The following is a 15,291-nucleotide window of genomic DNA, read 5'->3' on the forward strand; positions in this document are numbered from 1 at the left end:
GGGTCAGATGCAGCCTGAACATGTGTTCTGCTAGGCTCACACAACTGTTCCAGTTGCTGTTAATACAAACAATTTTTAAATATCCCAAACAACTCTTTTATTCTACTTCTGGACTCTCTGAGCCTCAAGAATTTAGATAGAGCACAGAAATAGTGACTTGCTTCTGCCACATGATGTGTGAGGGCTGTCAACTGAGAAGACGTGAGGACAGGGGCTGGGCTGGGTGTGCCTCAGTGGCTGAGGTTGGAATCACCTGGAGAACTTTCATTCACCTGTGTGGTGGTTCATGCTGGCTGTCAGCTGGACACTCGGCTGGGCTGTCAGCCAGGACACCTGTGCGTGGCTTCCCCGTGGGGAGTCGTTTAGACTTCCTTCAGACAAGATGGCAGCCAAGGGCTAAGATCAAGTGTCCGAGAGGACCAGGCAGAAACCACAGGACCCTTTATGACTGCAATCGTTTCCTAGGGCTGCGCGAATAAAGGACCACAAACAGGATGAATTCACAGAAAGTTACTCTGTCACAGTTCTGGAGGCTACAAGTTCACCATCAAGATGTTGGCAGGGTTGGTTCCTGTGAGTGCTGTGAGGGAGAGTCTTTTCCATGCCTCTCACTTAGCTTCTAGCACATTCTAATTCTCTGTCTCTACGTGGCCTTCTCCCCGTGTCCGTCTCTGTGTGAAAATTTCCCCTTTTTATAAGGATTTGGGCCTACCCAAATGACCTCATCTTACCTTGAACATCAGCCAAGACCCTATTTTTAAGTAAGTTCACACTCACAAATACTGGGAGTTAGGACTTCAACATCTTTTGTGAGAATACAATTCAACCCATAACCATGATGTTAGCCTTGAAAGCCACATAGCATCGCTTCTGCTGTGGTCACAGGCCCCTCCCCACCAGGTTCAAGGGGAGGGAACATAAACTCCACCTTTGGGTGGGAGAAGTGTCAAAGCTGCATTATAAAACGCGTGTGCAATGGGAGATACTGTTGCAATCATTTTTGGAAGGTACACTCTGCCACAACAATGCTTTATGTTATATGTGTGTGTATATAATATAAAAATATGTATATATATTTTAGTTGCTAATATTTAAGCACAAGGGGGTTCACATAAAATTTGGGTTCTGGTCCTTGAAGAACTGGAAAGGCCTGGCAGCATGGCGCTCTCGTTTTTGGAGGTAGTGAGAGCTGCCCCTCTTAGGAGGCTGGTGGGCGATGCGACCTACTTCCTGCATCTCCCTCTTCTGGGGTCCAGTGCCAGCTGCCATCTAGTCGCTGTGCATAGCTTGATTTCCCTTACGCTCACCTGCTTCTCCCCTGTATGGCCTTGTTGCTTTTTTCTTGGATCTGGGGTGCCTCTCACCCCCCGGCCATGCTGCGCAGGGGAAGCTCCCAGGGCGGAACCCCAGGAACTCCCCTGAGGTGAGGTCATGGTGTCATGCCTGGAACCCCTCCAGGAGCCCACAGAAGGCAACAGAAATGAGCCAACCTGTGATTCACGGCAGAGGGTGTGCAGGACTGGTCTAGCCAGGAGGCTGCGGGCAAGCACAGGCAGCTGGCTGGTTGTGGAGAGTAGGGTGAGGTGGGGGTGGGGAGGTGAGCTGGAAACTGGAAACAAATGTGGTCAGATCCACCCTCTGAGGCCCCACCCATCCACCCCTGCCTGCCCTGCCTTGCCCTGCCCTGCCCTGTCCCCACAGGTCTCTCTCCAAGAAATGGCCTGGGGGCCACCTGTGAGGCGGCTTCCCTGACTTCCCACCATTCCCTTCTATCTGTATGCTACAGAGCCCTCCCAGATCCTCTCTGCTATGGGCGGGCTCCGTTCACAGCACAGGCCTCTAAAGTCAGCAACGCCAGGGCAGCGGACCAACCGACCATATTTACTTGTCATCCCAGGAACCTTGACCGAGAGAGTGATTTTCCCTTCAGGAGCACCAGGGGAACAGACACAGGCCAGGACCAGGAGTCAGGGAAGGGGTTCTAGTCTCGCAGGTACACAGGCAGACCCCTTCGCCCCAGGAGTGCTGAGCTTTCTTCAAGCTGGGACACGTGGTGTTTTGGTTGGTCTCTAGGCATGAAGGATGTCACTGGGGACCCTGGCCCTGTCACCACGGCCCCTCTTTGTGCCCTTTCCTGCCGTTGCAAGAGTGAGTTCGTTCATTGATGCACAGTGCGTAGGAAGGTGGTCTGGCAGAGTGCGAGCTATTGTTTATGTGCCAGGGTCTCCTCCACCCAGCGTTGCTGTGCCGTGAGCGCCTAGTGGGAGTTGGCAGATGGGGAGCCTTGCTTTATAGAGAACCCTGCCCCGCTTCCCCACATACCAGGTACTACGTACCAGGTGCAGTGCCAGGCCCAGAACCCAGGCCGGCCTTGCCTTCACCTACACGCAGGCCACCTGAATCCCCCCTGCATCCCCAGCTCACCCAGCAGCAGCCAAAGAGAGAGAGAGGCCCCTGGAGTTCAGGTCACCAGCATCTGTGATCAATACTTTGCAGGTTGGTTGGGGGAGGGGGGCAGGGCGTGAGGGTTTTTCTGACCTTGGGGAAGGACTGTTGTTTGGCTCCTAGTGAGAGGTGGAAATAATTTAAGAAGGGGGAAGGGTGGGGAAATAGGAAAACAGGCATGCTATAGTTGCAATTTAATTCAGGGCTGGCTGGCACTGGTCTCCAAAAGTTGAAGATGGCTGGGGGAGAAGGGGAGGGGCCTGGTCCCGGGGTCCCGCCAGCCTCCGCCATCATTGAACCTGAACTCCCAGAGATAAAAGATGCACATTGGAGCTCAGAGCAGAGCTCATTACTCTCTCCCTAAGGCTGCCATAACAAATTACTGTGAACGGGGTGGCTGAAACCAAAATTTATTCTCTCACAGTTCTGGAGGCTACAGGTCCATAATCAAGGTGCCGGCAGGGCTGCGTTCCCTCTGACAGCTCTGGGGGAGGGTCTTTGTTTCTTCCAGCTTCCACTGGCCGCCGCAATCCCTGGCGTTCCTTGGTTTGTAGATGTGTCACTTCCTGTGTGTCTCTGTGTCCTCTCCTCTCATAAGGACCCCAGCCACTCGATTTAGGACTCACCCTATTCTAGTCTGACCTCATCTTAACAAATTACATCTGCAAAGACTCTACTTCCAAATGAGGTCCCATTCTGAGATTCCAGGTGGGTGTGAGTTTGGGGGAGTCACTATTCAGTCTGCTATGGTGCCCTTGACTACCTTATCTGGGAGGGGGGTCACGCCAGAACCCCACAGAGGTTCCAGCAAGTATTGATTGACAGGAAGCCACTTTAGACCAGGGGTCCGCAAACGGCTACTTTTGGGGTGGCCCATGCACTAAGAATGATTTTTATATTTTCAAATGACTCAGAAGGAAAAAACCAGAATGATATCTAGTTAAGGGTGAAAATTATGTAAAATTCTTCTTTCGGTGTCCATAAATAAAACTTGACTCGAGTACAACCACACGCATTCATTTACTTCCTCGTTAGGGCGGAGACTGTAGACGAAAATCCTGAATTATCTACTATCTGACCCTTTAGGGAGGACGTTTGTCCAACCGACTACACCTGTGGGTCATTGTCCTTAAACAGTGGTTCCTGCCTGGCCTGCAGCCTCCCAGAACACACAGCCTCCCCAAGGGCCCAGGTGCCCTCCTCTAGGTCCCCTCTTCCAGGTCGGGCAATGTCTGAACCCTGAGTGACGGCCGCCAGCCAGGCCTGGGGTCCAGTCCTGGCTCTGGCCCTTACCTGGCAGATCCCTTCCCCCTTCAGCTCTCCTGTGAGGGGGTCCCTATCTGTTAAATGGGGAAGAGGTGAATTTCCTCATGGTGGGCTTCCTGTGGGGTTGCCTATGGTGCCCAGAAGGCCTTCAGCAGAACCTGTCAGCACAGCTCAGCTGCCGTCATCCTCGCCCCACAGCTCTAGCTGATGCGGGAGGTGGCGGGGCGCGGAAAGTCGAAGACCTTTGGAATTCTCTCCTACACCAGCAAGCCTCTTTGGGACTAACTCCGTCCGTTCTTTATCAGCCGACAAAAGAGAGTGAGAGGAACTGCCTGTCGGCTGCCTCAGGTGTAGGAGTGGAACTTTCCATGGAAAAAACAACATCGGAAGGTGCAGGTGAGCACCGCTGTGGGCCTGCTGGCGCCCATGTGACCCTCCTGTCCACACTACACTGCACCTTGCTCTGTGCCCCTGGGGAAGGCTGGCCCGCATGGACCACATTCTGGTGCTCTCTGACTTCTTGCTGAGCTTGGACCACAGGAGCCCAGGAAGGAGGCTGGAAGATGGAAGGAGAGCCAGGCCTGGGGGAGAGATGGAGGTTCTCCAGCTCCCCCAGTGCCTGTGTCTCCATCAGCCTTTTTGGTCTACAGGCTCCAGGAACTTTCACCGCCCCCTCCATCCCAACTGGCCCTGTCAGGCCTGGGTGGTCCACTGTTTCCCACCCCAGGGCCTGTCAGGCTCCTTGTATGAAACTCAACAGATGACCCTAATTTGAGTATACTGTTGCTTCCAGCATGACTGATACACTCTGAAAGGCCAGTTTTGCTCCCTGCAAGAATCCCGAATTTCCAAGAATGACAAGTTTTCTTTTGAGACATTCCCTGAGGCAGGCAGAGCCCGGCTGGGTTGGGACTCATTGAGCCAGCCCTGTGCCCAGAGCCAAAGCCTTGGGGTGATCCCAGTGTCCTTTTATCCACAAGCAACAGCGATAAGTCCTTACAGTGTGTACAGTGTTGTATGGCTTCCAAACGGCGTTCACATGTAATCGCTCTGCTAATACCCAGGCCCTTTTTTGGCGCAGAACCCAGAGCAGCATTCAGCATCCGCATTTCCCAGAGGAGGAAACTGAGATTCTGAAAGTTCTGCATGAAACCCCACCTCTGGTACAGAGTTAGAATTTGAGCCAGGTGGCTGATTTAGCCCATAAAAATAGAGGTTGCCCGGTTAAATTTGAATTTCAGAAAAACAATAAATAATGTTTTAGGATAAACATGTCCCAGGCACATTTTGGTTTGCATTTTATCCAGCAACCCTACTTCGGACCCAGGTTTCCTCCATCCAAGCCTGTTTTTGCCGACCGGTAAGGTTCCTGAAGACAGCCTACCCGTGGTGCGGATTTCCCCCCAATTTCCACCGGATGTCACCACCAGGAGTTCTTGGGGACTGGAGGTGGAGCTGGGGGAGGGGAGGGCCAATCGAAGGAAGAGAAGAATATTTCTTCTTCTCTTGGGCAACTCTATTAACAAGACCCTCTCCATCTGAAGAATCTAGGCAGGAAAGTGTCCTCCCAATATGAGTGTCCCTGAGCCCTCGGTAGGGAGAACTGAGGTCAGCACAGACTCTCAAGGGGCAGGAGGTAGGGTCTGAGAACACGGTACAAGGGGTGAGCCTCCCTCTGGATTTGGGATCACAGCATCCCGCCCCGGCTGGTAGATCCACGGCTGGAAGGCGCCTGACTTGCTAGGTCTTCCATGCCATCTCCCCAGCCCCCAAATCACAGCTGTGTCCAAGGGAGGGGCCCTTTATTTCTCCCAGACCTTTCACATGGCGGTCCCAGACAGGGCCATCCTAGGAGGACCAGGTCATGTATTGACCAAAGTGAAAAGGAGCTTGATTAATAATTATATCAGGACAATTCGGTAGCGAGTAGGACCTATGGTGACACTATTCATTAGCTACTTTGTCTGGGCCCCACAAGGAGCCGCTGACCGGATTTTAAACCCTTCAGGTTGATGTTGGTGCAGGCAGTCGGCCCAGCCCCCACTACCCTGCAGCCCCATCTACCTGAGCTGTGTGTTCAGAGTCAGGTCTGTAGTGGAGTGGGTCTGTTTGCCCAGGGTAAAGTCCAGGGGGTCACAGTTGAAAGTGTCGTTGCATCCAGATCCTCTGAAGCAATGGGTGATGTTCTTTGGGCTCTGAACCCCGGCATCCTCTGGGGTAGCCCAGGCCGTGGCTGAAGCTCTGGGACAGTGACAAGTGCCGATCAACAGGGCTTGGTTGACTTAGACAATTAACATCGGGAAGAGGAAAGTGAACCAAAAAGCACTTAATTATTTCCATTCTCATTCCCACAGTGCAGCTTAGCTTCTGGACAATTGGCTCTGAAGAGCCCAAACAGTCCCCAAACGGGAAGTGGTGAGGGCTGAATTTCCTTGTGACCTCTGGGAGCCAGCTTTCCAAAAGGCTGGTTGCAATGTGTGCTGGGAGCGTTTCAGCAGGTGGTGGAGGCAGCTCATCTCAAGCCTGATGAAGCCAATGGACCCGATCCACCTGGAGCTGACTGCTCATCCCCACCCGTCTCAAGGCTCATCTCCCCGCACCTTCCTGCTGGGCGCAGTGGCAGGGGCTCCTCCCCAAACCCCAGAGCCAGCTGCTTCAGTGACTCCTCCCTGCCCGAAGCTATGACGTCAAAAAGAAAAATAGTAGTTGCTTTCTCCATCTGTTGACTCCAGCCAAGCCTCACTGCCAAACTGCTTTGCCATCAAGATTGGGAAACTAAAAAAAGACAAAAAAAAAAAAGCAGCTCTCATAGTTCTGGACCATGTGTCACTTACATCATATTTAGATCAAGAAACTAGGAAAGAATAGAAATGGAGTCAGGGAGAAACCCTAGGGAGGTCACCTCTGTCTGAGAGGTTATTTCTGTGTGCTTCATTCCGTGAGTCTGACGTTGAAAAAGGCAGAAATTGCACCCATTCCACCAATGAGCTAGTAGGGGCTGATAGAGGTTGAGCTCAAGTTCAAGTTCGAACTGGAATTTGTAGGAACCCATGTCTGCCAACCCCCTGCTCTTTTGGGTTAGCCTCACCAATCAGATATGCTTTTCCCATTTAATAACCCTGGGAGCTTTAAGAAAAGCAACTCCACTGAGTTCTCAGAGGTCTCCTTGATGTTTTCTAGGTACGGTTACCTTGTCTCAGTGGAAAAGAGTAGTGTATAGAAAGCAAACGAGTGCACATCATGTCTCCGTGGCTTTGGAAAACTCCTCCCTTCTCCTCTCCTTCCTTCTCAGCAGACTCACCTTCCTCTTTTTTTTTTTTTTTTTTGGTGTAGGAAGTCTTTTTTTCCCTAGTGTAGTTGACTTGGTAATGAAGCTGGGGACAGCCAAAGTCCACATGCACTGGCCACGGTTAGGGACGGGCCAGTCTGGGATTAAAAATGAAGGAGGAGGAAGAATGGAATTAAAGAATATTACCATGAGACTTGTAGGTCTGGAACACAGGTGCTTCAAACACCAGGAAGACACGCGCTTGGTGGTTAAAGCCTTTTCTTTCAAATCCCGTGATTTCATTGGCTCTTTCACTCACAGTGTGTAAGTGACCATTCTGGACCAGAACCCACTCATCTGACTCCTGTTCTAGAATGTCTTCCATGTTACTCCCCTTAACCAAATATCCTCAAACCAGTTGGAGTGGAGTCGCATCTAACGTGGGGGGTTGGGTTCCAAATTATGTGTAATGTCAAGGTTATGGGTAGTCAAAATTACCCTCGAAAATCCCTTAATCACTTTGAAAATTGGTCATAAAGTACAGAATGCACTGTGCTGTACTTTATGACCAATAAAGTGTACTGTAATATAGACAGGAGAAGCTCTCTTATCCACCCTCCACTTAACCAACTGGCCGTATTAAATGATTCCCTATATTTGTCTGCAAACCATGAAGATGCACATAGTCCCTGGATGCTGAAGGCTGAGAGCCCTGTGGAATCTGCTCCTGCCAAGTCCAGCTGGATGTTTACAAAGAGTCAATTATCGCTGTTCTCAAACTTGTTTATGCTGCTGTGCATTTTATAGTAACTACATAATTGAATTAAATATGATGTAAGTGGCTAAAATTAGGGTGCAAAAGGAGAATAAGTATTTCTTTGAAAATAACATTGAATGCTGTGGAAAAGGAAAAAGTCACAAAAATAAGGAAGCGGGTTGGATTAGAATGGACAAAAACTGTAAAATTTCAGGGCAAGATGATAAAATCTGGGACTCCGCTCTTATATCAATCCGTATTTTCTGCTCTGGCAAATCCAGGTGCTGCGGTTCCTGTCTGTCTCCCCAAGTGAAGTCTGCCTTGCGACTTCGATTCTCCGATGGGTCCGAGGAGAGCCGTGGGTTTTTCAGTGTGTTTAGCTTTTTACTTGTTGGCACTTCCAAGCTTACATGCAGAACTGGAAACTGGTAGTCTTTGATGCATAATGTCTATAATTTTTTTTTTGCTTTAGTTTAAAGAGATAGAAAATGAAATTCACTGATGATGCTTTATAGATGTAGTTTATGTAAGAAATATAATAAAAACTCCATATATTGAGCTCATCCCCCCGCCCCCCCCCAAATAAGAAGAAAAATGCGATGGCTCAGCCTTAGCAAAGAGATTGGTGAATGAATTTACATTTGTAAGTTTTAAGTAAAAGTAAAGTATATACATATATATATGTGTGTGTATATATATGTATATAAAATTTCCTGCTTTAATTATGTCTTGATTATACAGAAAAGCCTCTACGGATAATATAATGTCTGCTGTGCATTATACAATAACACGGACTAAATTGCACTCAGTGAGTGATATTCCATGTGCTGTTAAAATCATGTTTTCCTTCTCTCTCTTTTATTTGAATCCATCTGACTTAATGCATGTGAGATAAATGTGGTGTAATGTAACACCACTGTACTCCACTCATAAATTCAGTGATTCAAGCCTTAATGCTAAACCTGGGTGGATTAAGTCGGTTAGATCCACCAAACGCCACAGCGGTTCTCACTGCCTCAAGATCCCTAGGGCCTGGGGTGCTGGCTTTGTTGAAATTAAAATGAAAACAGGCAAGGCACTTGCCTTAACATATCAGAGAGGCAGCACGCCTGTCCTGGGAGCCAGACTGCTTGAGTACAAATCCTGGCTTTTCCAATTCTCAAGAGCAAGCCACTTAAATGCTCCTCGATCCAGCTCCCCTGCTAGGGGGTCCTCACGAGGATGCGCTGAGTTACCCAGTGCGAAGTCACGAGGGCAGTGCCCGGGCACAGGGCGGATGCCATCTGTGTCAGCTGTCGCCGTCCCTCTTACAACTCATCGTTACTGTTTCTGCCCATAACTTGGCATAATCTGAGTGGCTCTTATCCTAAAAGGGTAAAGTAAATAAAACAATACATTTCACTTAAAGGCCCAGGTGCTCGCTTCACTCCCCCAAGAATTAAGAAAGCGAGTAAGTTGGACCCTGGACGCTTTCTGAAAAAGCACAGTGTGGGTAAACACAGATGGGTGTCTGGGGAGCAGACCGTTTGAGAACAACATGGGGGTAGGTGTCCCCATTGACCTTCCAGGGGGAAGAAAAAATGAATGCTGCTTCAGAACTCCCCAAAAAAAGTTTATTTATAAAATACCGACAAGTTTGACAGGACATGGGACTTCTCATGGTATATATTTCAAATCAATTTCTTTCTCACCTTTCATTTAAAAAATAAACCTAACAAGCTATATGACATATATATATTTTCTTACACATAGACACCTGCCATAATGAATACTCTCCCCATAATTTTTCACTATATCTTTTAAATCAAAAAAATAAAGATTTGTGTTGGTTTTTTGTTTTTGGAGTCTATATGCGTAAAGAAAAGGTAACCGGTTTAAATGCTTTTGGTTATTCTCACAGAAACGGATGGAAGGGGACGGCCCCAAGCGGGCACCTGGGCTCTGGGAGACGGTCGGGGCAGGGTTGTGCCCCGGGCAGGGCCGCGCAGACGCACTAGGGAGCCCGCGGCTCTGCTCTGATGGTCCCCCTCCCCTCTCCAGCCCTCCAGCCCCTCCCGCTGTGTGGGCACCCTCAGATGTGCACATGGGAATAGGAGCGAAGCCCCTGTCCAGGGTGGGCTATGGGGCGGCTCTGGCACCTTGAAAAGCACCGCCCAGGGAGGTGTGGGCAGAGACAGAAGGCCTCGAGGCAGCGCGTGCTGGGCGGGGCAGTGGGGGGCTGGGGGGAGTCCTTGTTCCCTCCGAGTCTTGGCAGTGTCAGATTGGGGACAGGGCTTGGGGCAGGGCGGGCAGCCTGGATCTGCAAATTCCTTGGAGCCCTGGGAGGAGCGTAGAGCAGCTTTTTGGTTTGTCTTGGCAGTCTGGGTGCAGAGCTGATGTGAACACCGGAGGCATGGCCAGGAGGGGGAAGGGCAACCCCGGTGCGCCACATGTGGGCTGCTGGGTGCCACACCAGATTTCCCGAGGCCACAGCCAGGCAAAGGCCAAGGTGCCAGGTGCTCAGTGTCCTGGTGTGAACCTGCATCTGGTGGAGTCACACGGACAGGGGCCCTGGCGTCACTGGCCCAGGACACCACAGGTCAGGGAGGTTCCCTGATACCCAGTCCCACGCAGCCAGGGGTTTGGACTGGGGCTGGGAGCCTTCGCTGCCCCAGCGGATATGTAAACAAGAGCAGAGACACTTCCGCTCGGGAATCCAGCCTTCCGCAGCAGCTGGAGACCTGGGTTTTCAGGTTGGGCTGGGGCAGCGGGAGGCCACATTTCAGATGAGTGGGTAGGGCTAAGGGTGGACTTTCACTTTGGGCCCAGCCTGCCTTCAAGGGCTTGTCTGAGAGTGTTGGTCTACACAACGTCCTTGTCTCCTCAGACGACAGGCCCCAGCTGCGCCCCAAGTGGGAGGGACTTGGGCTGCCTGTGCCCCACCTCGGAGACAACCTAAGCCATCGGAGGTCGTTGCAAGAGCCCTCTGGCTAACACACATAAGATGTGTTCTCTGTGCCTGTGAGTGCATGTGCGTGAGCCTGCACATGTGTGCCGGCTCGGGTGTGAATGAGCACTTGGGGACCGAGGGAGGGTGAACGAACACCTTAGTGCACCAGGTGATTCATGAAAGGCAAAGGAAATCTGGCCTCATGTACAACACACACACAGTGTTTTAACTCATCCCGGCCTCCGCGCCCCCAGACCCCTCCCTGGGCTGGGCTAGGATAATTCCCTAATGCAAACAGAGAACTTCCTTAAATGGTTAAACACAGAGCAGATAGAGAAGACACAGCTGTGGAGAGAGAGAGAGACAGAGACAGAGAAGGGGTGAGGGGGAAGATGAGCAGAAAGGAAAGAGAACGCGGCAGTGTGGTCACACGCAGCAGCTGCAGATGTGCTGCTATGGAAACACCAGATGTGTATGAAAGCAGGACCTCGGGCCATGTCCTCCTTTGGGGGAAAGACTGTGTTTCCCTTCCCAGCCCATTTGTGAGAGGCTGTGTCTGGACCCCGGAGCTGGGTCAGCCTGTCTGCTGAGCTGTGCCTGGACTTCCCCTGCACACATTTCCTGGGTGGTGGGGAGGGGGGCCCCAGTGCGTGGAGCCCACGGCTGGGCCAGCCCTTTCCTCAGGCCCCTGGCCTTGCTTTAGGTGTACAGGCCCTGTCTGTTCTTGGTTTACCTCCAGATTCTCCACTCAGGCCCCCCTAAACGTTCTCTTACCACCCCCAAATCGGCCACCACCTCCCCCTGGGCAGGTGCAGTGGCTGTGCTTGGCACCCCAGGGAGTCCTGCCCACTAAGGTGCCCCAGGCCGAACTGAACATGCTGGGCTGGCCATTTCCTTTCCAGAGGCAGGTGCCCATCTCCAGCTCTGGGGGCACCAGGGGCCCGGGGGGCTTAGGTAGGCTCCCCCCTTGACCCCTGCATCCAGAAGCCCCAAGTTGATGGGAACAAGGCCACTGGAGCGGCTTTTTAAAGAACATTCCTTGGAGCAGATTGTACGTGGTTAAGAGCTTTGCCTCCCATCAGCTATTCTTGTCGCTTGGTCCCATCTGACCTGCTCCTCCGGCCTGCCTGACTCTGCATCTCAGGGACTGTGTCCAGCTTGGATGGGCCCCTCCTCTCTCCAGGCCCTGGCTAGGCTGAGCCAAGCCTAGAAGCCATCATGGGGGCTGGGATGCTCTTTGACTCTTTGTAAACTGGGTGCTGAGCAGATTGGCAAACTCGAGCAGCCTTGGCCTCTGGACCAGGGACTCACCTGCCGGTCTGGGCCCCTGAGCCCTTGTGCTTTAGGAGGCGGATGTTTTAGACATGGAGAGCTATGGGGTGAGCGTGAGAGGAACACAGACCTGAAAGTGAGTGTCTTATTTGGCTAGAAGAGCCCAAAGGGATTTGTCTGGGAGAGGACCCAGGCCCTCTTCCTTGCCGGTGCAAGGAATGTGGCACGTGCGTGCACATGTGTGACAGGAGGAAGGTATCTGTCCAGGAAGAGAGGTGTGCCTGCCACGGCCATCCCTCACTCCCACTAGCTCCCCAGCGCCAGGCAAGCTGAATTTCCTTGTCCCAGTTGTTCTCTTTCCCCTCTTCCTTTGGGGTTGGGGCAGATGGTACCTGAACTGGAAAGAGGAAAGTCAAAGCAGCTGTCTTACATTCCTGACTGCCTGTGTTTCACCGGACCGCGCCAGTGAAGCCCAGCCTGTGCCCCTCCTCTCTCCCCTAGTTCATCTCTGCTCCTCTGCGCTCAGGACAGTGAGTTCAAGTGAAGAGATGGCTGGGCTCAGTGGCGGGGGAGAGGGGCTCTCCTGCACCCTAAGGGGCCCTCTTCCGTGGACTTACAAGAAAAAATATGTTAGGAACAAGGAGCTAGCTAGGCAAATTCTCACGACTTAGTTGTTTTTTGTTTTCTAAATAAACTCAGTGTTTGATGGAGAAGTTGAGCAAGGGAGGGGGGCCGTGGTGGGTGAGGACAGGGACGCACTCGGCGGTGGCTGGGTGAAGAGAGAGGAGGTGAGCTGTGCCTAGAGACACCCATCCTTGCATAGCATCAGGCAGTGACGGGCCCAGGACTCCGGCACAGGCCGGAAGAGAGGCAGCCGGCTAGACTTCCAGAAGCTTCTCCCTTCAGTCAGGTCTGCCTTGCAGGCCTCCAGCCCTTTGCCTTTTCTGCCCCCCTCTCCCCAGGGGCTTAACCCCCTTCTGTCTGCCCAAGCCACACCCCCAACTCTGCACTGTCCCCAAAGGAGCAGCCAACCCCACGGTTGTGAAGCTGACCAATTGCCGGCCACACATGTCGTCTCATGGTTTTCTTCTCCCTTCTTCTCACTCCGGCTTTGCTGGCCCTGGAATCTCTGGGAAAATAAACTCAGGAGGTGGACAGCTGACTTGGTTTCTTGGTGTTTTTGTTTTCTGGCAGGCGGTGCGGGGAGGGGTGGAGGGGGAGTTTGGTGCCATTTTTCTCTTTCCTCTTTGGAGGTCACACAAATGACGAAAATCCTGCTATTGGAGCCCGGGAGCCAGGGGCAAGGCTGCTGGGGGGGCGGTAGAGGGTGCTCTGCTGACTGGGGGGGTTCGGGGGGTTTTGGGGCGTTGGGGTCCGACTGGCCTTGGGCCGAAAGAGGCTGCCCTGCTGGACACTGCTGCTGTTGGTGATGGTGGCATGGTCCGGCTCCCCTGCGTCACTCTCCGTGTAGCTGTACGCCTGGGCCCTGGAGATCCCCTTCTGCTGCCGTCGCCAGGAGTTGTAATACGTGGGGTCGCTGATGTAGTGGTTGACAAAAGAGTGGGCCTTCTGGTGGTTTGGGTCGACCTCGTACTCGCTGTCACTCCCCTGGCAGGACAGAGAACGGGGTGTCAGTGGCCCAGTGGGGACAGGTCTGCATGCTCAGCGCTCAGAAGCACAGAGGGCTCGGGTATGAATGTCCGCTTGGCCTGTTCCAAGCCCTGGGCCATGGGCCTCTCAGCCCCTACACTGCCCGGAGGGCATGATGCCCCCTTAGGCCTGCCTTTTGCTTCCTTCAGAGAAGATCATGGCACAAAGCCTGTGGATTTCTGATGTGAATCAGAAGACCTGAGGTCCAATCTTTTTTAAACATTGAGGTGAAATTCACACAACCTAAAGTTAACCGCTTAAAGCGCACATTCCAGCGGCATTTAGTGCATTCCCAAAGTTGGGCAGCCGTCACCTCCAACCAGTCCCAAAACATTTTAATCCCCCTCCTCCGGTAAAACACTGGGCCCATTTGGGGTCACTTCCCTGACCTCTGCCCCTGGCGACCACTAATCCACTTCCTGTTTCTCTGGGTCTACCTATTCCAGCAATTTCATACAAGTAGAATCAGCCAATATGTGACTTCGGCGTCTGGCTTCTTTTACTTAGCAGGGTGTTTTTGAGATTTCGTTAACCATGTCTTTTTACTTCTGGTATTCCTGATGCTTTGACATCCGGGGCCTTGCTGACCCAGGAGGGACTGCCCCTCCCAGGGCCGGTCCGTTCTTGGAGACAGTTAGCAGATTTCACGTCGAGAGCCCACTGCCCACCACCTCCTCTAGTGGGCTCTCACGTGCTGACCCCACTATTCCCTACTCACCCCAGGGCCAGGAACCAGACAACAGGGGACAGCCCCCTCCCCTCCTGGGCCCCTGAATTTACTCAAACTAGCCAGAGCCTGCTTCCCCTGCTTTGACTTTCTTGTGGGAACCACAGGAACAGCCCCTGACCCTGGCGTTTCCCTGTGTGGCCCTGCGTGGCGCAGCCTGCCCCTTCTTGAGAACTGTGAAGAACAGGGGCAGTTGGCTCCTGATCTGTCGGCCGCACCGTCTTTGAATAATAACAAAAGGCACATTTCAAGGCAGAGTATCGCATGTGCGATATGCCGAGTTCTAGTCTTGGCCCAGCCTCTGACTTACTGCGCCCGTGACTGGGGACAAAGCCGGGGCCAGGTTATAAGACCCGAAGAGACTCCTGACATTGCTCACCCATGTGTGATCCGAAATAAAAGCATACGATACACATGAAAAAAGTATCAACCGAAGTGCTGGGTTGTCACGCGAGGACTATCCTGAAGCTTTTCAAAGGAAATGTAACGTATTAGATCATTGTTAAACTGGTTGGTCCTTTTGTGTCCTTCGGATGGGCTCCATCTGCCTATTGGGGAATCAGTATGAGACAAGAGTCAATCTGGGCTGCAAAGTGTGAGAGCATTGGGATCTGAATTGTGGAGCTAAAAATACCGTGCGCCCCTCCCCCACCCTTGGCTCCCAGCAACTGAGAAGACAGCAGATGGGCACACCCTTAGAACTCTCTGGAAGACAGGCACTGATGTTAGTGAACAGCACACCCCTAACGACACACAGCTCAGAGGACCGTGCCCAGGGCGCCTCACCTCGGCCCAGGGAGTGAGTGCTTGGAGGTGGTAAGTTAATACCATCAGCCCCAATAAAACTCACTTTGGAAAAATATTGTAGCAAGGAAACCCAGTGAGCCCAATACAAACGAGTCCGGGATGATGGGCTGTGTCCAGCTTTGCAGGTAAAGAAGCCGGAGAGTGTGCCTTGCCCATGCGCGCTGCGCTGT

The 15,291-nt window shown here is 52.2% G+C and overlaps 1 protein-coding gene across 2 annotated transcripts in view; it reads right to left on the bottom strand.

Moving 5' to 3' along the window:
• Positions 1 to 12,613: 12,613 nt before the first annotated feature.
• The window catches only part of SDK2 (sidekick cell adhesion molecule 2), a 241,788-nt gene continuing 239,110 nt past the window's right edge, over positions 12,614 to 15,291 (bottom strand). For both annotated transcript variants that reach the window (XM_037070049.1, XM_037070048.1), the window contains one exon: positions 12,614 to 13,545. In XM_037070049.1, coding sequence (XP_036925944.1) covers positions 13,192 to 13,545 — 354 coding nt within the window. In that variant the 3' untranslated portion in view covers positions 12,614 to 13,191. The remainder of the gene's footprint in view (positions 13,546 to 15,291) is intronic.

Source organism: Sturnira hondurensis, unplaced genomic scaffold, assembly GCF_014824575.4.
Source record: "Sturnira hondurensis isolate 20B ecotype Veracruz unplaced genomic scaffold, ASM1482457v3 Scaffold0018728, whole genome shotgun sequence".
Lineage (NCBI taxonomy): Eukaryota > Metazoa > Chordata > Mammalia > Chiroptera > Phyllostomidae > Sturnira > Sturnira hondurensis.